Source organism: Juglans microcarpa x Juglans regia, chromosome 2D (genome assembly GCF_004785595.1).
Source record: "Juglans microcarpa x Juglans regia isolate MS1-56 chromosome 2D, Jm3101_v1.0, whole genome shotgun sequence".
Taxonomy (NCBI): Eukaryota; Viridiplantae; Streptophyta; class Magnoliopsida; order Fagales; family Juglandaceae; genus Juglans; species Juglans microcarpa x Juglans regia.
In genome coordinates, this window is record NC_054596.1 from 14,067,384 (window position 1) to 14,093,404 (window position 26,021).

The 26,021-nt window shown below is 36.6% G+C and overlaps 1 protein-coding gene and 1 pseudogene across 1 annotated transcript; both read left to right on the plus strand.

Annotated features, from left to right (window-relative positions):
• LOC121249284 overlaps positions 1 to 8,973 on the plus strand; it is a 35,087-nt pseudogene extending 26,114 nt beyond the window's left edge.
• Positions 8,974 to 10,539: 1,566 nt separating this feature from the next.
• Positions 10,540 to 25,801, plus strand: LOC121250155 (protein ACTIVITY OF BC1 COMPLEX KINASE 8, chloroplastic-like). Its single transcript, XM_041149120.1, has 21 exons — positions 10,540 to 11,164; positions 14,603 to 14,738; positions 16,121 to 16,287; positions 17,132 to 17,252; positions 17,445 to 17,545; positions 18,035 to 18,133; positions 19,075 to 19,185; positions 19,294 to 19,373; positions 19,483 to 19,552; positions 19,940 to 20,013; positions 20,129 to 20,198; positions 20,317 to 20,405; positions 20,614 to 20,738; positions 21,488 to 21,568; positions 21,642 to 21,702; positions 21,793 to 21,847; positions 21,938 to 22,036; positions 22,121 to 22,210; positions 24,480 to 24,539; positions 24,630 to 24,753; positions 25,374 to 25,801. The coding sequence occupies exons 1-20, from the start codon at positions 10,706 to 10,708 to the stop codon at positions 24,744 to 24,746; spliced, it is 2,265 nt and encodes a 754-aa protein (XP_041005054.1). The 5' UTR covers positions 10,540 to 10,705; the 3' UTR covers positions 24,747 to 24,753; positions 25,374 to 25,801.
• The last annotated feature ends 220 nt before the right edge of the window (positions 25,802 to 26,021 follow it).

Consider the following 26,021-nt stretch of genomic DNA (forward strand, 5'->3'; position numbering starts at 1 on the left):
CATGACCATTTCATTAGCATTTTGACATTTTTTTAGTTTAGGCTATAAATGATATCAGATGTAACATTAAGCCATATGTCTGACATGTGATTGAAAGAAGGTTTGATAATTGGGCACTGGTTAGTAAATGCAGTTGTGTATGTTCTCATTTTGGTTCCTTCTCTGATTGTGGGTTTACGTAATGATGCATATCATCTATTCTCAACATGAATTTATTTTTGTGGTGTGCAATGTTGAGTCCCTACCAAACCATAAGGGCGTATTTTCTGATTATGTTTTTCTTGATAAAGATGGTGATGTTCACATAAGTAGGTTTTCTGTTTTACCTATATCCTTTAAACCAAACTACGGCTAAATTCTGAAATGTGTCATACTTTACATCTTTACTCTGTTGAAGTTCATATCTTTCTATTCAGTTGTGATTTTAGTTTGTTGTAATTTTGGCCTCTTAGTTTTGCTGTGGTGTTGGCTTGCGATAAGTTTGATTTATTGAACTTTTAGATGGACATGTACTTGCTCTTTGTACTTAATTTTTTGTTGTATTGATCCAATTGATCTTGTTTGGGGTCATTTATGGCCCAATGATAGTCTTTTGGTTTATTTGTGCTATTCCTAAGTCCTTTTTTTTCCGGGTGGGGGGGACAGATTTTTTCATGGAGTTCAATGGTGACCAAGGATACCTAGTTTCACGGTATTATACATACGTGCTTTGTACCCCAGGACTTTGTGGAACTTTTTGTTCATCATTATCTTTTCCCTTTTTGTAATTTTGTAACTGAGTAGATGTTTTGGGTACACATGTTGTCTGGTTAATACTTTGTCATAACTTTTGGATATGAATGACACAGAGCTTTGTATGAGAAGATAAGGTCCTCAGTGCTCACCATAGCATCAATAATTTTATGCCAGTACATATATGTCTAAATATGTTTATATATATGGTTTTTTTTTTTTAAGTAAGAAGTAATTTTATTAGAAACGAATGTATAGGCGAAGCTCATGTACACAGGAAGTATACAAAACAAAACACCTAAATACATTCTAAGAAACAGAAAGCGATGACAGAAAATCATGAACATAAGCTCCGTTAATCACTAAAGCAGAAAACCAAAGCAGCAAAGAGTGCACGAAAGTAATATATATATATATATATGTATGTATGTATGTATGGATTAACCTACCCATCTAGTAGTTGGGAGTTCTGAAAGAAATTTAGGGAAGTGACTGCTCAGCTTGTGATTCAAAAAGCTTGGTTTGGGTTTGTACTAAAAAGCTTGGTTTGGGTTTGTACTCTTAGGGTGCGTTTGGTTACCAAACTCACCTCAACTCATCTCAACTCATCATTACAACTTTTTCAAATCCCAACACAAAATATAATAAATAATTCAACTTTTTCAAATTTCAAAATAATAATAATATTAAAAAATAATATTCTAACAATATTTTATCATCACAACTCAACTCAACTCAACTCACTTCAACATCCAAACACACCCTTAGTTTCTAATTGTCTCTTATGGTTCTCAGGTATCACATTTCTTTATATTCTCAATGGAAGCAGAGAGGGATGTATGCAGCGTGCATGTGGATTGTCCAATTGCTTCTGCTTCTTAGCAAAGTGGATTCCTTGTTCGCTTGCATACCTGAATTTTTATCTGGAAGCTTTGGTATACAGAATCTTTATCAACACGAGACTTTGTAAAATCTTATCATATGAAAGTTGTATGGTATTGCATAGAACATGTATAAACTATTTTCCGTGTTAATGCTCCCAGACATAAAATACACTCTTGATTCTTTTTTGTGTTTCAAAAGGAATAAAAAGGTTTGTGTTATGTCAAAGGATTGAGACATACCATATATAGCCTGTAGTATTTGATATATAATGAGCTGTCTAAGTTTTCACTCAGGCACTGTACATGTCTAATGTTGATGGCATTTTGTTTCCATTAACCTTATTATTGATTTCTATACCATTTGCTATCACAGATAGACTGCTTTCATGTGTTGCATAGGAGTGATCCTCCATTCGTTCCACCCGCAGTCTTTGTCAAGCAGGGACTTGCTTCAGTTGTATATCTCATCTGTTAATCTTCTTCTATTTCCTTTAATTTTATCGCAATAGTAGTATATACTGGATATTTTGAATGTATGCTGGCGGCAGTTTGGAGTTATCTACTGCTGGATTATTGGTTAGTAGCATACCTATCCGATGAAGGAACCTGTGTTTATCTCCAATTTTAGAAACATAAATGTAACGCTCAAGCCCTTAATAAAACTATATGATATTCATGGTGAATGTAACATCATGCATAAAAAATAAGTATGAATCAATCATCGAATGACGAGAGGATCTTGGTTGCCGATAACCTCTTTATATGTGGAACTTGAACTATTATCACTTACATACATGATACACTGGCTTCAGCCTTCCTACAAGTTTAGATCTTACTTATGCTACTACTCGGGCATTTTATTAAGGCAAAAGATTCATGATGTTTACTTTACTCAGAATGTTAAATGCACTCAATAATGCGAGTCAAATAAGTTATGTGTGAGATGTGTTGTTGAGCAGGTCACCTTTGTAGTTACCCACTTCAATGACCCAAGGATATCAAGTGCAGATCTTAAGGATCTTCTTCTTCAATCTATATTGGTCCTGGTACATTGCAAGGAATATTTGGCTGCTTTTGAGAGCAATGACGCAGCAATCCAGACATTGCCAACAGCATTGCTTTCAGCATTTGATCAGAGATCCTGGATCCCTGTTACCAGCATTGTTCTGCGATTGTGTAGGGGTTCTGGCTTTGGTTCTTCCAATCATGGGGAATCATCATCATCATTGTCAGTGGTTTTCCAGGTGAATGGTGATCCTTTTTTGTTGCTAGACTCTCCCTCTCCCTCTCCCCCCCCCCCCCCCTCCCCCACGGGGTAACTTCTAACCGTTGTATTGTTTTCTGTTTGGCCTTTTCTTCCTCATATAGATTGCTACAGGAAACCTGCATCAATGACAAAGAGCTGTTCTCAGCTTTTCTCAACCGCCTATTTAACACTCTCAGCTGGAGAATGTTGGAATTCTCAGTTTCCATGCGAGCAATGCAAGAAAAATTCCAGGTATGGGTAATCCAGCCAGCAATGCAAGAAAATTTTTATGTCCCTACAGAGACATGAAACTTGCCTTTTCTCTATCATATTAATTAATTTTATGTTTGTCCAAAAACCTGGTCATTTTTTTGGATGATGTTATTAATGATCATAAAGGCACTATCGAAGTGCACACGGAGTACACATTTTATACACCTTGCCAGAGAGTAACTAGTGAATCCTGAAACTAAAGCTGGAAGAACATAAGTTTGCATCCATCCAATGATGATAATAGCTCCTCCATGGTCGTTTCACAACCCTCAAAACTTGGTCATTCCTCTCACCAAATACTCCATATTAGGCGATCAGGAGTATTTTACACAAGGTTTCACTACGTTGGCTGCTGAAGTCCTGAACCGACTTGTCCAACACATGAAAAGATCGACCAGCCGCCAAGGCATATGACCCAATCTAACCCGACAAGGCTGAAATCAGCTTGTCATAGAGAACTGGCTACTTCAGAGTGTAATAACAAATGGTCCACTCATTCTCTTTCTCTCTTGCACATGCAACACCAATTTATTCATATACCCTGTTGCTTCCTTAAATGATCTAATGTAAGGATTTCTCATAATGCTGCCACCCAAGCAAAGAATTTTGCTCTTAGGGGAGCCTTACCCTGCCAAATATACTTCCATGGGAAATTTGGGCTTTCATGTGGAGCTAGCACATACTAAAATGATTTTCCTTCAGACACTCCTCCCTTGGATAGAGCCCAACACATCTTGTCTTCTCTCCCATATTTATCAAACGTAATACAATCAAGTATAGAACAAGGAAAAGAGGTCCAACTCCCTCCCATGTGCTGCTCTAATATATTCTACTTCCCATTGATTAGAGCTATTCTGTCTACAAATTGTCTACCACCAAAGCTTTAAGTCATGCACTACTAAATATAACAGGAAAAAGCCCCATTAAGAGGTTGATCTCTGCACCATATATCATGTCAGAAACTTATAGTAGAACAGTACCTCACCTCATACCTGATGAATCTAGAAACTCCCACCAACCTCTTCATATATTCTTCAATAAACCACTCCATAATTCACATTAGAGCCCCACAGACTACCCTATCTCATTTCTGTCGCCATCCTCCAAAGGTTGTCTCTTCAGTGTCATAGTTTCATAATCGTTTTCTCCATATAGTCTGATTGACAGGAATCAATCTCTTAATCCCCAAACCTCCTTTCGATATTGGGCATCAAAACGTGGACCAATTTACTAGGTGAGATTTTAGCTCTTCCTTCCCACCTCCCCATAAGAATTCTATAATCTTTCAATGTAATTAGCAATGCCATTTGGAAGGGGAAACAAGGACATAAATTAAGTGGGTAGATTTGACAAAGTACTCTTTATCAAGGTAATTCTATTGCCCTTTTATAAATATTACCTTTTTCCACCTAGCCAATCTAGGGTATGAATGAGAGTTCGAAACTGTTCAAATGGATTCTTTTTAGGAAATGATTGTGTCATCATCAACATGAGAGAGAGGCCTTGTGGAAAGCTGTAATGGATTCCAAATTTGGTAATGCTTGGCGTGAGTGTTTTTCTAACTTGGGACATGAACTGCATGAAACATATCAGAAGAGAATGGGGGTCTTTTCAAGATGCGGTAGACTTGCGGGGGGTGATTGCTCTAGGATTAATTTTTGTCATTACTTGTGGTGTGGAGATAAGACCTTCTAGGAAGATTTCACGTGTATAGTATTGCACATGTCCAGGAGGCTTCAGTGGCTGATCTATTGGAATTTTCCAGCGGCTCGGCAATTTTTTTAGCACAGCTCTTGACTAGGAAGTTGATGCCATCATAGATTTTTTTTTATCTATTGTTCTCTACCAAGTTGGAGATGGAGATAAGATTCTTTGGAGCCCTTTTAAGGAAAGGAAGTTTACTGTTTGTTCATTGTATCAGGTCTTCATTACTTGGCACAGTATTTTCTTTCCATGGAGTATTTGGAGGATTAAGATGCCTCTAAAAGCAGTTTTGACTTGTACAACATCCATAGAAAAGATCCTGACCATGGATAACCAAAGAAATGCCAGATCATTGCGGTTGATTGGTGTTGCATGTGCAAAAAGAGTAGAAAATCTATAGACCACCTTCTACTCTATTGCGAGGTTGCCAAAGCCTTGTGGAAGACTTCTTTGTTAGAGTCAGTTTAGCGTGGCTTATGTGTAGAAGGTTAGTAGACCTTGCAAACTCGGGAGGATTATATGGCAATTCACAAATTGCAGCAGTGTGGAAGATGGCCTTTGTCATTTACTATGGCGTATTTGGAGGGAAAGGAGTGATAGAAATTTTAGAGATTGCAAGTGGACGTTGGATGAGCTTACTTATTTTTTTTCTTCAATACTCTGTTCCTTTGGGCAATTACTATAGACTTTAATGGACTGAGTTTTCATGATTTCCTTATATCCCTCTTTATTTCTAATTTATTAATAAATTTTCGAATACTTATTAAGAAGAATAATTACATGGTTGGAGTTCTGACCTCAGACCTAGAGTGTTGCTTTTTCCCATCTCCATTTATAGATACCATCATAATTGGCTTAAATAATTGTGGTAGATCACATGATGTTGTTGATTAATGGTATGGTTTATCGTAGGTTAGTTTTTGAGGAGTACTTTGAGATTTTTGTCAGGTAGGTTAGTTTCTAACAGGTTGACCGTTATGCATTTTTCTGGCAATTTCATATTTTCCCTTGTTTCAACCATCCCCCTCCCTTTTGCCTTCATTACACCTTTCTTCCCTTATTCTTCATCATGTCATGTAATTGTTGTAAAACCTTCTTTCAGGTTCTAGAGTTTCAGCAAAGGAAATGTAGTGTCATATTTGATCTCTCGTGCAACCTTACCAGGGTCTTGGAATTCTGTACCCGTAAAATCCCTCAAGCATTCCTGTTGGGGACTGGTACAAACCTCCAGCGGCTAACTGAACTGATCATCTTTATTCTGAACCACATAACTTTAGCAGCAGATCAGTTTTTTGACTTGTAAATTTCTGTGCTTGTGAATTCAGATGTGTACTGTTCCTTCCTGCACCCCCAACCTATTGCTCCCTTTTCTTCTCTTTCCTACTTAAGTTATAATTATTTTCAAGTTCTCTAATATTTTATTGCACTACGATTTTTTTTATTATTGGCAAATAACGAGCTGCATGTAAGGGAATTATACCCTTTGGTCTTGAAAGTGTTGCGTTTAGTATTTCGTTTTCTTTTTATCTTTCAATCTAATTTTCTTGAATCTGTTCACTTACAGAAAAAATTTCTTGAATCTGTTCTGTTTCTTGTAGCATTGAACTTGAATGAAATAATCTCTTCTCACTCTCCAAATGTATGAACATTTTATTTGTTGCTTCTTGGTACAAGTAAGATTGGTTATAATTTAACTGAAGGTAATCAACTGAAGTGAAACTTATCCCAACTAATTGGGGTTGGATATATGGATCCTGTTACGCCTCATATCCTTACTCAGGGCACACCTGTATGTGCCTCTTAACAATCATGTCTTTGATTTTGATTTCTACCCACATAATTTTATGCATTTCTTTTCTCTTTTTGCTTGCTCCATATTGATACAATCAATCTATGCATTCTCAAGTCTCTGTTGCCAACGCTCAAATCATCTCATAATGCTCTCCCTCATTTTATTCTCCATAAGTGCCAGCAACACCTTCTCATGAATACCTTGATTTCTTATACTCACATAATAATTAGCTGCAATTAAAAGATAAATTTTAAATTTCCTACAGACATGTGCATTTTTTTTTATAAGTAAATGATTATATCAATAGAATAGGCATAGCCCAAGTACAGACATGTACATTTTTATCATGTAATCACTTGTTATTTTTGCAGGCCAAATAGACGACATGGTCATCTTTTAGATAAATTTAACAGAGGCATGATATTGGCACCTCTTGTGGGGATCGTCTTGAATTTGTTGGATGCCAGTTCAGGGGCGGAGTGCATAGAGCACAATGATGTTGTGGGTATCTTTGCAAACATGGACTGCCCTAAAACTGTTCATTGTGGTTTTCAGTATCTCTTGGACTACAACTGGGTTAGTTCTTGACTGCTTCCTCCACCCTCCATCCCAATACCTTGGTGGTAATGTTCCTTTGTATTTGCAAGAATCCTAAGCTTTCCCCAGCAGCTGGAAAATTGTCTTGGTTTGTGATATTCTGTTTTTTTCCCTCTCCTACCAAGCAAGTTCTTGTGCTACAATAACTTACTAGCAATAACTTACTACTATTATGTTGATGATGCCCTGACCCAACTCTTTCCCATGGTATTTGATTAGGAAAATCCTAGTCCTACCAAGAATACCCACCGAGAGTGGGTACCGATTGTACCTTTTTTTTTTTACTTAATAATTAAGGAAGTTTTTTTTTTAGTGATTTTGTGAATTTTTTTCTTTTTTTAAAAATGTTTAAGGTGTTTAAAAAAATGTTTGAAAAAAAAAAAAATTGCATGCATCAGTGAGAATCGTGGGTGTAGCATCACCCATTTGATTATTGCACATATAAAGTAGCTGCTGGTAAATTATCAACACTTATCTGCATCTGGATTTTTAATATATCCATACAATTGCTTGCCTCGGTTTTTGTTGGGCATCTGTCATATTCCCCTTTCCCAATCCTTATAAACTTGGATTAAGGTTGTTCTGGGTTTTAAAAAGGCATTTGCATTAGCTTGTTAAGTTAAAAGTGTGATGAGTTCATGTCTATTGTGATGGGTGGAGTAGCTTGTCAGCTTGTGCAGCCATGTCATTCATGTTTCAGCTTGCCATAGTCTCTATTTGTTAAGATGGAGGTTTAAAAATGGAATTCATGCTCTCATTCATGATTTTTTCCAGGCTGGATCATTCAGGGGAGATGCTTATCTTGGAAAACTCAGGCAGCTAGAGAAATTCGCAAGCATCCTTAGCAGCCAGACTGACTCACAAGGACTTGATAAAATGGGATGTGGGGGAGAAACTGATGGGGATGATAGCAAGTGCTGCATCTGTTATACAGGTGAAGCAGATGCCCGGTTCGAGCCTTGTTCTCACATATCTTGTTATGGCAGCATAACCCGGCATCTTTTAAATTGTTGGAGATGTTTCTTTTGCAACACAGCAGTCACGGAAGTTGTCAGGATTATCAATGGGCAGTGAGTTGGTAGGTGACCAGCCAGCCGCTGTTTAAGCTTTTCAACGCAACATCCAAGTTTCTGTGGCACACTGGAAACTTAAATACCGTGGTACAAGTTTCTGCAAATTTGCATAGGAAAAAAGGGTTCAAGTTTCTGCATTTATAACTATGATTAATTGGTTCTATGATAGTCAAAAGGGTTGGGGGAGATATTCTCATGGTGGTGCTTAATTTGGTTGGGAGAAATAGTCTCGTGAGGGTTTTGATAGGAATTTTGTAGGGAAGTAGAGAGCATTACTCTATAAATATGAGAGGTAATGGCAACTGGCAAGGGAATCAATCTCTATCTCTCCCTCTGAACATTAGCAGAAATTTCAGAGAGGGGTCTGAATTGAGGGGCAGTTTGGTTCAGTCCTTCTATTTGCATGATGCGGTAGATATGCATTATGTTTTATACTACATTTTCATCTCTGTCTCATTTCCTTTCCATTGTATCGATGTAGCATTGTCCATTAACCATTCAAGAGTTAATGAATATGTCTACATCATCATAATCTTATATGATGGAGTAGGACGAGGATACAATATATGACATTGGGTAGAAGATATATGCAAATGCTAGTCAGAGAAGTAAAAGAGCAGGGTCGAGTGACAGAGGGTAGCTCAAAAGTTGGAACTGTTGTTGAACTTGTTTTTTTTTTTTTTTTTTTTTTTTTAACAGAGTAAGAGGAGCAAAGCTATATATTACAATCTTTTTTCATAAAATCTGCCGGGCTGAAAGTATTCTAGTTCAATGGGGTGGGTTCCATCAAAATGAATATTGTGGATGCAATTGCGCTCACCATGCACACAATTTGGCCCAAATAGTTTTCTAAAAATTCAGTCGCAGCAATTACAATTGCAGATATATATATATATATATATATATATAGAGAGAGAGAGAGAGAGAGAGAGAGAGTAATGTTGTATGCAGTCACTTTTGTGTACTTCTTATGTACTTCACTAATGTAATTGACTGTTTCAAATTTTTTTTTAATACGCAGCCAATCACATCAATAGAGTATGTAAAAGAGTACATAAAAGAGATTGCACAAAAAAATTTTGATATATATATATATGTGTGTGTGTGTGTGTGTGTGGCTCTGTCACTGTCTGACAAGGAGAAGGTTTTTTTCATTTGTAATGATTATTCGAAATATTAATTAGTCCATTAAGAATATACGTTGATATAAAAAAAGTACAAATTATATAGATTATAGTATTACTTGTATTGGTTGGGCATACGATGGTCTTAAATACAATGAACACCAGGATATGGTAGGGTTGTACAAGAAATTAAGACATCGACTTAGATCGATTCAGACCGGCTGTTGGAGCTTAGAACTGGCCGAAACAGGTAGAGAATCGGCCAGCCTGCGATAGAAAATAGAATAAACCGATATAGAACGGTTCGGCGTCGGTTCGAACCTGGTTCAAACTGTTGAACCGGCCGATTAAAGAAATGTTATGTTTTTTTATATATTCTGTATTCAAAATGACGCTGTTCTACTTAAGTTTAAGTGGAACGGCGTCGTTTTAAGCCTCTAGTTATGTTTTAAACACAATTGAAACTAGTCGTTTTATTTATAACGTATTAAAAAAAATTAAGTAGAACGATGCCGTTTGGTTATGGTGTTGTTTCGAAATTAGGTCGTTTATTTTATCAAGCTTCTTCTTCCCATAGTCGCGATCTCATTTCTCATTCCCTCTCTCTCTCTCTACTCTCTCAGATGAAGCTCACTAATGAACCGATCGTGAACTACTAGAGAACTACCGGTGTTGAGATAGTCAGTGTTTCTCCTCCCTATCAACCGGTTTCGGCCGGTTTCATGGGGTCGGTTTTGATCCCTAGGATATGGTATATAATACATATGGTTAAGAGAAATGAGGTGATAAATACAAATTATTTACTTTTAAAACTATATTTATATTTAATTTAGATTTTTGATAATATAATCATTTTAAAATTTTAAAAAAACTTATGACCACAAAGCGATGAAGCGTCCCAGAGATGAGCGAACATGTGTGCTGACACGTAAGCCGAAAAGCGTCCAAAAGAATGTTACACGCATACGAAGCGTGTTTGTGGCCGAGACAACGCGGCAGGGTTTTCGGCCAATCAGAACCCTCCGCTAAATACCCCTAACGCCCTCATCTTTCTATATGCCACGTGTCCAACCCACCTCCACCCCTTTCCAATTCCCTCCGTTTCCTTTTCGCCTCTCTTCCACACTGACTCTGTAGTCGTCGTCGTCGTCTACACTGTACACACAACAACCACAAAAAGCCTTCGCATTCATCTCTCCTTCACGCATGCGATGATGCAATGAAAAATTGTGGTTTGGGGTTCGGTCGAAATTACTCTGCGCAAAAAAAAACCTTAATTCATGGCAACTTCTCTGAATTTGCCCGAGCTTCTTTTACTATCTCCACAAAAAACTCCCAAACACCGGCTTTTTCTCTCTAAAACTTCCCTTTCTAGAGGCCTTAGGCGCAGTCTCGATGTTCGGACTCGTATTAGGGCCGTGAGTAAGGAAGGTGCGCTGGTCGAAGACAGAGAGAGGCAGTTGATCAAGGAATTGGAAAATGGAAATGGAGCTGCTAGTGCTGTTACTGGTGATTCTAGGTACGGTGTGTCGGTTGAGAGGTCCTCGAATGGCAGTGTGGGTGTGTCTGCGCCAGGGAATGGGAGCTTGGTGAAGTATGTGAACGGGAATGGAGTGACCGCGGGGGAGTTGGAGGAGGTTGAAGACCCGGCGTCGAAGGAGGAAGGGAGGAAGAGAAGGATAGAGGAGATTGGTAAAGAAGATGCGTGGTTCAAGCGAACCGGGCATGAATCCATTGAGGTAAATTGGTGTTAATTTGAGTCTTAAATTCTTTGGAATCTGAAAAAATGTTGCTTAGCTATTTTAGTATTTTTGTGAATATGGGGTTAGTGTATTTGGATTCGGTTGATAAACTACTAGATTTAGAAGTGGAGTGTTAGATTCAATTTTGAAGGACCTAACTCTATGTTCGCGACTTCTTCTTGTTGTTGTGGTCTAGGTGGAATGTGTCATCCTTACGGGAACTTTTGAGAGAAATAGGTGTTGTTTCTAGTATCATCATGTTAAAGACCCAACAGTGATCCAAAAGTCATAGAACTATTGGATACTAGTTTGGTTAAACCTTTAACCTTCCGGGTCATAACATTCCACCACGCTTCCGAATCTGACAACCACAGTGGTCCACTCTATCAACACTGACTTGGGAGTGGCCGTTTCCCTTTTAGAAACTTCACTCATCTATCAGTATTTAATGACTTAATACTATGCCCATACAAAGTACCAAGACATTTTAATCCAGCCTATAGATCGCCCCCTCTGTGATTTGAACTCGTGACGTGGTCCCTGTTCTGATACCAATTGTTAAAGACTTAACCATTGATTCAAAAGCCCTAGGACTGTTAGATACTAATTTGGTTAAACCTTAACCCTCATAATCATAACACATCATCATCATCATCATCGGTTGATTACATCTTATCCCAAAAAATAATTGGTACATTACACATCCACCAGTGGGTTACCTTACTCGCTCAATTCTTAAGGGGCTCATTTGCGACATATGATTGAATAAGTTAAATCGTGGTGTTTTAATCTTATAAAGAGGTGAAGAGAATAATGAACGAAACATGGCAGGTATTTAAAGAATCATTTTTTTGTCTTTCACGTGAAGTTTACATAGGCTTTTTAATCCCTAGATAGGGCTGCAAATGAACTCAGCTCGTGTATGCTCGGTTATGTTCGTAAACACTTTTTTTTTTTTTAATAATTAATAAGAAACTTTATTCCCAAAAAGAAGCAAAACCCAAGTACATAGGACGTATACAAAGGAAATACCTACATCTCTCTAAAAACAAAAGAAAAGCTAATACAAATTTAGGAAGTTAACATCATCCATTACAAGAGTTTTAGCCCACAAACACAAAGTACTAAAGAAAAAATCCCCATGTTCTCCCATCGAACGTTCTTTGTCTTCAAAGCATCTCTCATTCCTTTCGAGCCAAAGACACCACATCAGACATGAAGGAATCATCTTCCATATATCAACAACATTCTTTCTTCTCTTTAATCCATACCAACCTGCAAGTAGATCCACCACATCCTAGGCATCACCCAAAGTAAATAGAGTTTCATGAAACTCGGCTCAACTCAATTTAGGCTCATGAATAAACCGATTAATATAGGTTCAAATATTAAACGAGCAAAACTCGTATAAACTTGGCTCGACTCGGTTTAGACTCGTGAATAAAACTCTTATAAGCTCAACTTGACTTGTTGAGCTCGTAATGTGTTATATATGTATGTGTTATATTTATTACATGTTAGTTATATTTTATGTACTTAATTATATATTATTAATTTATTTATAGTTTACGTTATTTAATATATTTATTATTTTCCCAAAGTGTGTATAAGATAATTTGTATAATAATACTTCATATAACTAGAACTTTTGATTTATTATATTATATATATTAAATATTTTAGTTTATTACATTTTTCTTATGTGTTATTATTTTTTAATTATAACTATAAGTTAATTTAATTTATAAAAGTTATACCATAAGAATTTTTTAATCAAAACCATTTGGTTGAATAGTTAAATGGTTAAAGTTGTTTTTGTAAAATTTAAATTTTTTTTATTAATCTAAAGATAAGATTCAAAATTAAAAAAAAAAAAAATCAAGTTCGAGCTAGAGCTACTCGAGCTTGAGTCATTTGTTTATTTTTAGACCCCGTTTGGATAGTGAAAGTGTTTAGTCTTATCTCATCTCATCATTACAACTTTTCCAAATTTTCACACACAATATAATAAATAATTCAACTTTTTCAAATTTTAAAATAATAATAATATTAAAAAATAATATTCTAATAATATTTTATTGAACTTTCATCTCAACTCATCTCATCTTATCTCATCTCAATTTACTATCCAAACGGCACCTTAGTTCAGCTCGAGCTGAATTTGAACAATATTAATGGTTAACGAGTCGAGTTCGAACAAGGATATTCGAGTTTTATTCAAGTTTGAGCCGAGTTCGAATGAGTAAACATGCTAATTGAGCTCGAGTACCCTTGTTCAAATTTAACTCGACTCAGTTCGTTTGCTACTCCTAGGAGTTGGCTCAAGTGGTAAAGACTTTGGTCTTGGTAGTATGCTCCCTTCAGGTCTAAGGTTCAAACCCTTGGGGACAAATAATTTCTAGGAGCAACGTCCCATTGGTGCGAAGCCAGTGATTTGTCTTATCTGTGTGATGTTGCGCATTTGCACGGTCTCCAGGATTCCTCATCATCAAAAAAAGTTTACGTAGGTATTGATTAATAATTAAATCCCAGTTCATATATTTGTCTCCTCTATCAAAGCTGGGACAAAAGGGTAGTGGATGCATAAGAATAAATTATAAGCTAATTTTGTGCTAGTGAGCGCACCAAATATTAATGAGTAAAGGGACTCAACTTTTATATATGTTATTGAAGAATAGAATCCAGGTATCAATTAAGTAGTTCAGTTCAAACTAATGGTTGGCTAGTTGGTGGTGTTGGAATTGGTGTTTTTTTATTAGTTTTTCATTTTGTCATTTGTATATTTGGAATTACATATGCAATAAGATTGCTTTGAGCTGACTTAAGGGCTTTCTTTTTGTGTTATGTAATGTTAGGGGTATTTTTTAAGATCTTTCTTACAAATATAATTTCGAAGTTAAGGTATGGCAAATACATTTTTTAAATATGATAGAGGACAATTTCAGGTTACGATTTTTTTTAATTTTAATTTTTTTTATTTGTGTTATTTATTGGGTGAAGGGTTTGGAGGATGAAGACAAGACCTTAGATATTGGATGAAAGGTGACCATAATGGTTAAGGAAGATTAGATCAGGGCCCTTTTAACTCAGCAGTAGAGTAATGCTGTGGTAAGGTATAAGTCATCTGTTCAAATCCGCATGATTTGAAGTTTGACTTTCTGGAATGTTGAATTCTCTTTAATAAGACAAACGGTTGCAAGTATAAAAGCTGATTAGATGACCAGAATCGCTAAGGAAGACAGGACCCATGTTGTGTGCATGGATGTGTAGGCAGAGCCTACTTTATATAGTTGTGGCATAGGTATTCGTATTCACCTCATTCGCATAACTACTTATTTTCTTAGGTTGCTTTTATATACATAAGTTCACAAGATTCCAGATACCTAGACACACATCTATTGAGAATAATCTTTTGGCAAAATATGGGTATTGCAGGTTTCTGTTGCGCCTGGTGGCCGCTGGAGTAGATTTAAAACCTACTCAACAATACAGAGGACCTTGGAAATATGGCGATTCGTACTAACATTTATCTTTAAGGCTTGGCTGAACAATCAAAAGTTTTCTTATCGAGGTCAGGCACTACTACTGGATCAATTTTCAAACAATTGAATGCATATTGTTTAGGCTTTGTTCATAAATAAGACTTTTTTTTTTTTTTTTTTTGTAAGTAAACGATTTTATTGACAAAAACTATATGTGCAGTCACTCTTGCGTACTCCTTGCACACTTCACTAATATGATTGGCTGCGTCACCTTTTTTTTAATATAAAATAACTGTCTTGGCCAATCACATCAGTGGAGTGTGCAAGAAGTATGCAAAAGTGACTGTATGTAGTAGAACTCTTATTTAATGATAGGCATCAATAAGTCTTCAATTCTGTCACCCTGATAATGTCTTTAAAAATTGTGTCCCTACCTACCCATCTATGACTTGAAGTGAATAAATAAAGTATGGGTTTTTGCAATGTTTAATGACTGATGGTAAATATTTCGTCAGTCTCAAGGATGAGAAAGCTGTCAGAAGCCCATGGTAGATGGTACAACATTTGCAACGGCTTATATCACCAAACTTGGTTTCTCTCTCGCTTTTTTTTTTTTTTTTTTCAAGTAAGAAATCTTTATTAAAATGCACAAGAGGTGCAAGCCAAGTATACAAGAAGTATACAAGAGAGACGCCTATTCCACTCCTCATCTCAACATGTTTTCACTTATTAAATTATAATACCATTAAAAATTTTTGTAAAACAATACATAACATTAAAAAAAAAAAAAAAGCTGAATGTTGGCGACCCCAATTATTATTTTCTATTTTCTCTTTTTTAATTTAAATAACAATGTTTGAAGACAAAGAGCGTTCTCTCGGAGAACTTTGGAATTTTTTCTTTTCTAATTTGTGTTTGTGGGCTAGGATTTTTGTACGGGATGATGATAATGTGCTGAATCTGTTTTAGTCTTTTTCCTGCTTCTAGAGTGTAGTTGGTAATTTTCTTTGTATACTTTTCTGTGTACTTGGGTTGTGCCTATTCTTGGTAATAAAGTCTCTTATTAATTATCAAAAATAAATAAATAAATAACAATGTTTTTCTTAATTATTTCTTACAAAATCACTATACAAACATTTTTTCAAGGTGGGATCCACAACTTTCACAAAAACCTATAGAACTTTAATTTCCTCACATTTTTCACTATTCGTCATAAAATTCCCAAGACTTCATATAAAAAGAAGACCTTAGTATGCCTGTTGTACATCTAGTTGTTGAACCCCTGTTCTGGTTGGGATGGCTGTAAAATACAACTACAAGCTCTCTGCCATGTGGGTCAATCCAGATGGTGAGGGCATACCATATGATCCCAATGATTTGAAAAGTAATGCAGAACTTTCTGATCTTCCGTCATTGAATGACAATGCTTGTACTTTAATCTAGATCTGATTTCAAAGATGTGGAGTTGCAGGAGGAATGACAGAAAAGAAGAAAGCTTCAAGGCGGAAGGCTCTTGCCAAGTGGCTTAAAGAAAGTATTTTGAGATTAGGTCCTACATTCATCAAAATTGGCCAGCAGTTCTCGACGAGGGTGGACATTCTTGCGCAAGAATATGTTGATCAGTTGTCAGAACTTCAGGTTGAAGTCATGTGATTTTAGTTGTTGTTCATGTGTGTGCTATAATGTGTTTCAATAATATATGTTGACTAAATCAACCATCTTAGTTCTAGCTGCTTGCCAGTGGCTTTTAAGTTTTTACTTTTATTCTCTATTGCTCATATTAATGAACATGTTTTCATCAGCAACACTTTTTTTTTGGCATTTTAATTGAGTTTTTCTTTTGTAGCCTTCTGAGACTGAGATAGCTTACTGCTTATCTATCTCTTAGCGATCTCATCTAAGCTACAAACTTTGAAAAGCTAGCTAGTAGCAATTTAGGGTTAGGAAAGAGGGTCACCCATTCTGAAAGTACTATCTCAATATTAGCTCTGCATATTGACAGAATTCAGCAACTGATGTGGGTAGTATGAGAACTTGAAGCATGCAAGGGTGTCATCAGTTTTTTTTTTTTTTTCTTGTTTCTAATTTTCGGGAAGGGTTGGGAAGAGGAGAGCCTAAAAGAATTAAGTGCTTTGAACTTTGATATGTTGATGATATGTGGATAATGAGAAATGATATTTGCAGTCATAGAGTGCGCAATCGCCGCGCACTCCTTTTGAAAAAAGTGAGTAAATATGAGACCCTCATGAAAAAATTAATTTTTAATAGTGGACTCCACTCTTTTTCAAAATGAGTACGCGGCGCTTGCACAACCCATGACTGTATCTAGTATTACTTGTGGCTGATATGATTCTAGGACAAATTTGATTTTCTTTCCTCATTTATTGTAATTCCATATTTGTGTGTTGCTTCTCTATATAAATGAGTGTTCATGTATTTTCAAATTATCAAGGAACAAAAACTGACTTTTTTTTTGCTACAGGACCAAGTTCCACCCTTTCCTTCGAAGACAGCTTTGTCTATAGTTGAAGAACAACTTGGAGCTCCTTTGAATGACATTTTTGATCGTTTTGACTATGAACCAATAGCTGCTGCTAGTCTTGGTAACCTTAATTTGCTTTTGATGCTTTTTCATTGGGAAATTTGTACAAAAGTAAATGAACCTAGCTCAAGTGTTCCTTAAGTGGTTTTATCTTATATACAGTAGAATCTTTTCCAGGTTTATTGCAAAAGCTAATAAGATTTAAGTATCACTTATAAAAAAAAAAGTATCAAAATACAATCTTTTTATGCAGGTCAGGTTCATCGTGCAAGATTGAAGGGAGAGGAAGTTGTTGTTAAAGTACAAAGGCCTGGTCTCAAGGATCTTTTTGACATTGACCTTAAAAACCTGAGGGTTAGTTTTTATTGGCTTAAAATCCTATGCTTATTCTTTCAGGGGTTATTATAATTGTGAAATTCCCACTACTCATCATATTTGATTTGGTGCTCCTCTTTTCTATGCATTTCCTTCCTCACTTTCTTTGGTCTCACGAAATTTACAATTTTCATTAGATTGGTACTTAATATAACCAAGACACTTGGAGGTTTTAAATTTTGTCTTAAAAAAAATTCTGCTACTTCTTTTGTGTCTCTATGTGTCTGTGTCATATGAGTCTACATGAGCATGCTTAAATATGTATTAAACTAAGCGATTTTTGTTTTCTCAGTCATATCTTGGATTCTTTTTTCAACTTGATATGCCCTGTTATCCTGAAAAAAAGAAAAAAAAAAGGAGCACGCATATATATGTTTGAAAGTTATTTCTTGGTATTCACACGTGTTAAGGGGTTTAGCTTCTTCTGACACGCATCAATACTATTGCCATTTTTTTTTTTTATTCCAGGTAATCGCAGAATATCTCCAAAAGGTTGACCCAAAGTCAGATGGCGCAAAGAGGGATTGGGTTGCTATCTATGATGAGTGTGCTAGTGTCCTATATCAGGTAGTCATATTCCCTTAATTGTATTGTTCTTAACTTAGGGTTTTGGAGTTTCATAACTTTTCTCCTAAATTTAAAGCTCATAGGATGCCTGTGATGTTTTTTATGCTTAAAGGCCCATTTGGATAGTGAGATGAGATGAGTTGAGATGGTTTGTAAATAGTAGTGAGATTATTAGTTGAAATTAGATGAAATGAGATAAGATGAGGAAATATGGTTTCATCTCACCTCTGTATCCAAACGGGCCCTAAAGGAAAAACAAATCAATAATGCCAAATGGTAAAGGCTCAAGTGGTAAAAGGCCTTGGTCTTGGTAAGGATATTGACATGGAAGAGTAGTGGCCAGGAAAGGATACACCACAATATTACCAACCCGAATCATTTTAAGGGAATTTTAGAAACAGCATCAAGGATAACATTGATGCAAGTTGGTTGAGATGATTCCATCATGTAACAAAGATAAGTGGAAGAAAAGGTAGAATTTGTGTCGAGGTTGTGAATAAATGCTGATATGTAAGTATCATAAAGTGCTGTGGTAAAACAGGATAAGTGATGAGAAAATTTTCTATGGCTCAATGATTTCCTATATCCTGGACAAGGCAAGTTGAATGTGTTACTGACTCTGACAGGAATCCTCTTTGTCCTTGCCTCACTTTTTGATGTTAGCTAGCTTTAGCCAGTAGGTTTACCTTCTGCTTTAGACATAGTTTGTTGGACATATACATTGTTTTCATTGTTTGCCTTTTTAGTTCACCTCTTTTACAATTCAAAATGCATAAGATTTAACACATTTTGTAATCATTGCTTCGTTTGCAGTTGCTCCATCCCTAATAGATCATTGATGCAACTTATTCTCAAGTTTTAGCGCTCTCTCTCTATCATTCTTTAAGACTTTCCTTTCTTCTTTTTCTGTTCAATTAGCAACCAGAATTTTGAGTTTTCAGGAGATTGATTACACCAAGGAAGCTGCAAATGCAGAACTATTCGCAAGTAACTTCAAAAATATGGATTATGTGAAAGTTCCATCAATATTTTGGGAGTATACGACACCACAGGTTTATTCCTTCAGTAATCATAGCCTCAATCAGTTAATGCTAGTGTTTTTTTTTCCTGTTAATATCTAACTTCCTTCAATTATTATCATTGTAACTTTTTGCATGCAGGTTTTGACAATGGAGTATGTCCCAGGGATCAAGATAAACAAGATACAAGCTTTGGATCAGCTGGGTGTTGATCGCCAAAGGTTAAACAAGATACAAGCTTTTTGCATTGAGACCACCGACTCTTATGCTTCCCAGATGAAAGGAAGATTTACTACCAACACCTGATGACTCTATTGCTGTGTTCTCTAGGTTGGGTCGCTATGCTGTCGAATCATACCTGGAACAAATTCTGTCTCATGGTTTTTTCCATGCTGATCCTGTGAGTTCCTGCATGTTTGCTCTTCATTGCATGCATGGTGCGAATAAGTGCATGTTTGGTTAAGTAGGATATGGAATATCAATGGATTCTAATATTGGAATCATATGAAGCATTACAAGAAGCGGTCTAGAATACCCTTGTACTGGAACATCTGAAAATGGTTTTGTTAAATCCCTTGGCTGCCACTTTGGGGCTTTGTCTGGGACATCTCTGTTTTTGTCTTTTGCCCTTATTTCAGACTCTCTCAATCTAGTATCATATTAGAGAGTTCTGGTAAGCATATTTTTATCTACAAATGAGGAAGCTGTGGTCTGCATGCTTTCAGATCCTGCCATTGGATGTATTTATCAGAGATGTAACCCGGAATTTTTTGGTTCCTTTCTTTAGCATCCCGGAAACATTGCAGTTGATGATGTCAATGGTGGAAGGTTGATTTTTTATGATTTTGGAATGATGGGAAGGTATTTTCTGGACCCTGTATTGTCTTAACTACTGTAAGAATACACTGATGTATTCTATTTCTCTAACATTCCTTGGTGATGTTCTGTGCATTTACTCTATCTCTGTATCTTACAGTATCAGTAAAAATATCAGAGAAGGTTTGCTCGAAACATTCTACGGTGTTTATGAAAAAAATCCAGATAAGGTAATCGTTTCTCCTCAAGGGTGGTGGCCATCATTACAGTTACTATATGTTAGTGATATTGCCATTCCTATCCTTGGTTGTGATGTACCTATTAGTGGAAACTCTTATGCTAGTGCAGGTCCTTCAGGCAATGATTCAAATGGGAGTTCTTGTGCCAACTGGAGATATGACTGCTGTCAGACGAACAGCACAGTTCTTCCTCAACAGGTGCTGTAGAGAAGAATTATGAGAATTGAGTATAAACTTTTCCAGTTCTTTAATAGTTTGGCGAGCTCTTGAGGCATCTCTAAACAAAGCAGTCCTGCAAAATTCATAGCCTGTCTCAAATAAACAAAGCAGTCCTGCCAAATTCTCATCTACATTTTTTTCCTAATTGAGTCTCTCTGACCGTAAATTTATAATTGACTGTTTACAGTTTTGAAGAGCGGCTTGCTGCACAAAGAAAAGAAAGAGAGCTAGCAACAATAGAGCCTGGGTTTAAAAAGCCATTGAGCAAGGAGGAAAGAGTAATGAAAAAGAAACAAAGGCTGGCTGCAATTGGTAATGCACCTGGTGTAGATCTTGTCTATGATAGATTCTATGCTTGTTAACTAGGTATCTAATGTATTAACTATTTGACAAATGATTTTGAGAGCCAAGTGCATGCAGTTGGCCTGAGCAATACAATCCATGTCAGGATATATGGTTTAGTAAAGACCTAAGTAATAAGTTGGTCGTATAATTTGTAGGCATGGTCACAGGGATAGCAATCAATTACCATACCTCTTATGCTCTTACCCTCATATGAGATGAGAACTGGTTGGCTTCTCCTCAATACCAATCCCCCGCCCCCTCAATATTCTTCCCAGACTGGTCCTCTGTCTTACGAGGAGTATTGGCTTTTAGAGAAGATTCTGTACCAGGGTCAATTGTGTCTTGTTGAATTTGAGACATGGAATAAAGGCATACTCTGGGGTTGGAGTAAGGAAATTTTCTGCTTGTTTGATGCATACAAGTGCAACTGTACTTCGGCATATTAATGCTTGAGTTTTTATTGTAGTAATCCAAATTATTTGTGGCTAACATGAAAACGAAGATTATGTAATGCATCCGTGTTGTTTATAATGTGTGTACATGCCCGGATATATATGAATGCAATAATATAAATATTTATAGCTGTGCCCTATGTTTGAACTTTTGACCCTCATCTCAGTTGTTTGAATTTCTACTTTAGATAACAGAAGCAAGTGCCAGGGTCTTCACTTATTCCCTATGAGCATGAGGTGCTAACTGTTGCATTTTCCTAACAGGGGAAGATTTGCTAGCCATTGCAGCAGATCAGCCTTTTCGATTTCCTGCCACATTCACATTTGTTGTTAGAGCATTTTCAGGTAATATAATTAGAGCTTGATGGTTGTACATGCCACATGAGCCTCAACTAGTAAACTATTATCATCTCTGCAGTTTTGGATGGCATTGGGAAGGGCCTTGACCCTCGATTTGATATTACCGAGATTGCCAAGCCGTGAGTTTCATCTTAGCCTCTTCCAACTCTGAGATATAGCAAGCTATATCTTCCATACATCTGATGTTCCTTTGATGCTTTACCTTGTAGCTATGCACTGGAGTTGTTAAAGTTTAAGGAAGCTGGAGTTGAAGTTATCCTGAAGGCAACCTTAAAATCTCTTGATTCTCTTGTTATTTTGTACAATGATATAGCATGTTTCTCAAGTTCCTTCTGAATCTTATGAGTATTTCAGGACGTCAGAAATAGATGGGATAGACAATCCCGTGCATTCTACAACTTATTCAGACAGGCCGACAGAGTTGAAAAGCTTGCAGAAATTATCCAACGATTGGTATATATTGAGAGTTCTTTGATTTCTTTTATTTTGTTGATCTTGTGGATTTCAAATTGATGTCCCTTACTCCATCTAATACAGGAGCAAGGTGATCTGAAACTTCGAGTTCGAACATTGGAGTCTGAGCGGGCATTCCAGCGAGTTGCAGCTGTTCAGAGGACAGTAGGGAATGTGAGTTCAGCTGGTTTATCATCTAGGGGAATTATACAAGTCTTAAACTCCAACTTTTAGAGGAATCTGTTTATTTTTTTCTTCATATGCAGTTTTCATCAAATATAAACCGAAGAATTTATAAAACTTGGTGGTTACTGTGCCTTAGTTATCCAAGTCCTACTTCACCAAAACAAGGACTAAAAATTAAAAAAACTAAGAAGGGAAAACTACACAAACCCCTCCAACTAGGAGTGTACCTTCAATGTCGAAAGAGAAATTGCATTTCATTTCTTTTTTTGATCTGTAAATAGGAAATAAAATTTCCAATGTGCAATTCTGACCTGAAGGAAAAATGTTTTTTTGAAAATATGCTTGGAAGTTTGTTGGAGTTGGCTTTTTCTTGTCGGCCACTTTTGGGTTGTTTGCAGCCTTTTTGGGTGTTTGCAGCCCAACAATAATTTCTTGGTTGTTCCTTGCACTTGCCACTTTTTTTTTTTTTTTTTTTTTTTGCAGTCTGCAGCCCAACTTTTTTGGGCCTGTTTTCCAGCCCTCATCAAATAATCAATTACATTACAGGTATCATTAGAATCTATATATTATATATAGATTTTTAAATATTTAAATTAAGGATGGTCAGAAAACAGAAGAAGAAACTCATTCCGACTCAACTTCCATCAGAAGAAGAAACTATATTTGTGTAGTTAACCAACTTGCTGGAATTCCAAGGATCGGTTGAGAATGGGAAGTTGATTTAGAATTTAATTCCAGTGGATAGCCCTACCTCCAACTATCAATTCTTTGGCAATGAAACCTTCAAACTACCAATTTTGACACTTGACACCCCAATTTAGGGTAGGGTGGCAGGCCCTGCCCCCCACCCCAGCCCTACCTGGGCGGTGTGAGCAACCCCGCCCCGGCCCTACCTGGGCGGCGCAGGCAACCCCGCCCTGCAGGGGAAACAAGGGCGGGGACGGGCTGGACCCAGCCCAGCCCCCCTCCGCACCCCACCTCCCGAGCTGGGCCTAAGCCTAGCCCAAAATATATATAAATATATATATAGATATATATATATATATATAAGAATTTTGTTACCAAAATGACGTCGTTTTGGTAGCGTAAAAAATGAACGCCGAAACAACATCGGTTTTTTTTTTTTTTTTTTGGGGGGGGAAGTTAACCCTAAATCCACCCTCCTGCGCAGAAGCCTCCCTTCCCATTCCCCCCCCCCCCCTCTCCTTTATGGCTGCCGCTGCCCTCTCTCTCTCTCATGCAGTCGCCATCCTCTGCAACGGCTACTCCTCGTCGGCTCCTCCTCTCCGAATCCATGAGTCACTGAGTTTATTTTTTAGTAGTTTAGGTTTTTTTTGTTATTTCGGTTTCGAATCATTGAGGGAGGTATTGTGTTGTGGATTTGATTTGTATTTTGTTTATTGTTTGGTTTTTTTTTTCCCCGTAGGGTGCAGGTAGCACCCCTACCCAAATTTGAAAATTTAGTTGCAATTCGAATCATCTTTTATATCTAGCTGTTATGATAGGCAAAAGAATAGATGCCATGATACAATCTTGATAGTCGGATTGTGACAGAGGTAGCATGGTGTGCACATTGCAACTGAAGTTTCCAATTGGTGTGTCAATTTCAAAAATCGATAGTTTGGGATAATTGGAGATTGAACATAGTATGAAAACGAAGTTTCTGAGTTCGAACACTGATTTACTCTGCATCCCGATTGAAATGTCAAAATCTCATCCTTTCTTGGCAGCTCAAACTAAGGACGCCTACTACCATTTTTTAACAACTATATTGATTGGTATTATAATTTTACTTTCAATGGAGATACAAAAATGTGGTAATGACTGTTTATTTCAAAGGGAAATCAAAAACTGCATCAAAGATAATTCTGTGCGTGGAGATGGAAAGTTGTGTACTTGCAAAATGCTTAAGCTTTTTCTTGAGCTTTTTCTTGTAATAGTAATCCTTACCTTTCACCTCATATTCTTATCATGGAGGAAAAAAACAAGAAGATAAAAGAGGAAATTTGTACTTGTTTATTAGCTGTTAATAGCATGATATCACTAGAAAATATGTACAGATTGTGAAAACAAAGTAACTATAACTAGTTTAAAGCTGACAATTTAAATAGTAACAAAACATTTCAGTTTCCTGTATGGTCAGTTTACCTGAATTATCTTGTATTGTGACTAATATGAATCAGAAGAAAAGTTTGTCATATTCTCTCTATATAATGTTATCACTCTATGAATATATCTCCTTTTGACTAATTAACAGGCAGTAGCAGCTGGGAGCCTGATAAACCTTGCAACAATTTTGTATTTTAACTCCATAAGAGTAAGCTATCCCTTTTAATCTTTGTTCCTTATGGCAAAACAAGTCTTTGTGTGCTTAGTTTTTATTCAGCGCTTTAATTGTTCTTTTTAGGTGCCTGCAACTATAGCATATGCCTTCTGTGCACTTTTTGGCTTTCAAGTTCTATTTGGTATTATAAAGGTCAAAAAACTAGACGAACAGGAAAGGTTGGTGACAGGAACTGCTTAGGCAACTGGTAAGTGAAATCCCGTTTATCCTATAGTATGTATATCATGTCAGTTCTTTGCATCATCTCCAACCTGCAATTCCCTTGATACAAGTACATCTCCTTGATTTCTTATGCAAAATATGCAAATGATTTAATATTAATTGAAGCCTCTTTATATATATATATATATATTTTTTTTTTTTTTTTATCTTTTGTTTTCTTTCTAGGCAGTTTAAAAGTTGCATATGTGAGTGCCGGTAATGTGTGCCCAAACACTCCAAACTTTGACAAGATCTAGATTCATAACCAACTTCCTTGATATCAACTTGTGAGCTTGTATTTAAAACATTAATTGCTGTGCGGGGGAGCGTCTTTAAGCTAGGAAATGATTAAATGGCTTTTTTCATGGACCATCCACGTTCTTGACATTTTGTCTGTTGTATGAATTTGTGCAAATTATCATATTGGAAGTAACTGGACGGAATGGAAGAATGTGAATACAACTGGGATAATGGCCTTATGGGAGAACTTTGTGTATACAGACCACCCGATGTAGATACTGCTGTGAAGTGTTTATGTTTTTTTTTTTTTATCAACCTTCACCTTTTAACCAAAGTCTTCTGTTCCTTTGGTTTGGCTCATTGCAGATGTAGAGTGGAGACCCAGCTCATATAAAGTTTCTGATTACCCAAGTCAGCTGTTCAATCGACAGAAGAACACACGCTTAGAGGAGCATATCATGAAGGTTTCTTTTACCATCAGTACGAGCTAGAACTTCCGACTTCTTGATTTATGTTAAAATAGGAAAAACCTAAGGCTGAACATTTGCGCTTTATTCTTCAAATGCTTACTTCTAGGGAGATTCTTAATTGTAATTAGGTCAGCTAAAGCTGATGGCCATAAATGACAGCTTTCAGTCCCAATGAGTTAAATTTGTAACAATTTCAATGGTAGATGTTGGCATTGTAGCCCCCCATCATATGTTACAGGATGGATATCTACTGACTACTAGTGTTATCTAATTTTGTAAGATAAGAAAATGATTCAATAAAATTTGCGCCCCCATTTTTGTTGATTCAACTTTCTCTGATGGAAATTGTAGTTACGGTTGTGCTGTTCTTTCAACCCTGTGATGGGAATTGTGATGATGCTTGAGAAGAAAAAATTTTGTTCTCGCTACCCTAGTCTTTCAGCAACAAAATGGAGTTCTTGCACTGAATACTTCATGTTCATTTGGATTTTGAACATGAAGTTGGAGCAACCACATGAGCTCTTATCTAAAATTTGGGGCCGTG

What these genes read in the sequence shown, in the direction of transcription:
- LOC121250155 (XM_041149120.1), top strand. Translation starts at nt 10,706, where the DNA reads ATGGCAACTTCTCTGAATTTGCCCGAGCTTCTTTTACTATCTCCACAA. An exon ending in TCAAAAGTTTTCTTATCGAG is followed by an intron (nt 14,739 to 16,120) that starts GTCAGGCACTAC and finishes GTGGAGTTGCAG; the next exon opens with GAGGAATGACAGAAAAGAAG. An exon ending in GATTTTGGAATGATGGGAAG is followed by an intron (nt 20,014 to 20,128) that starts GTATTTTCTGGA and finishes TGTATCTTACAG; the next exon opens with TATCAGTAAAAATATCAGAG.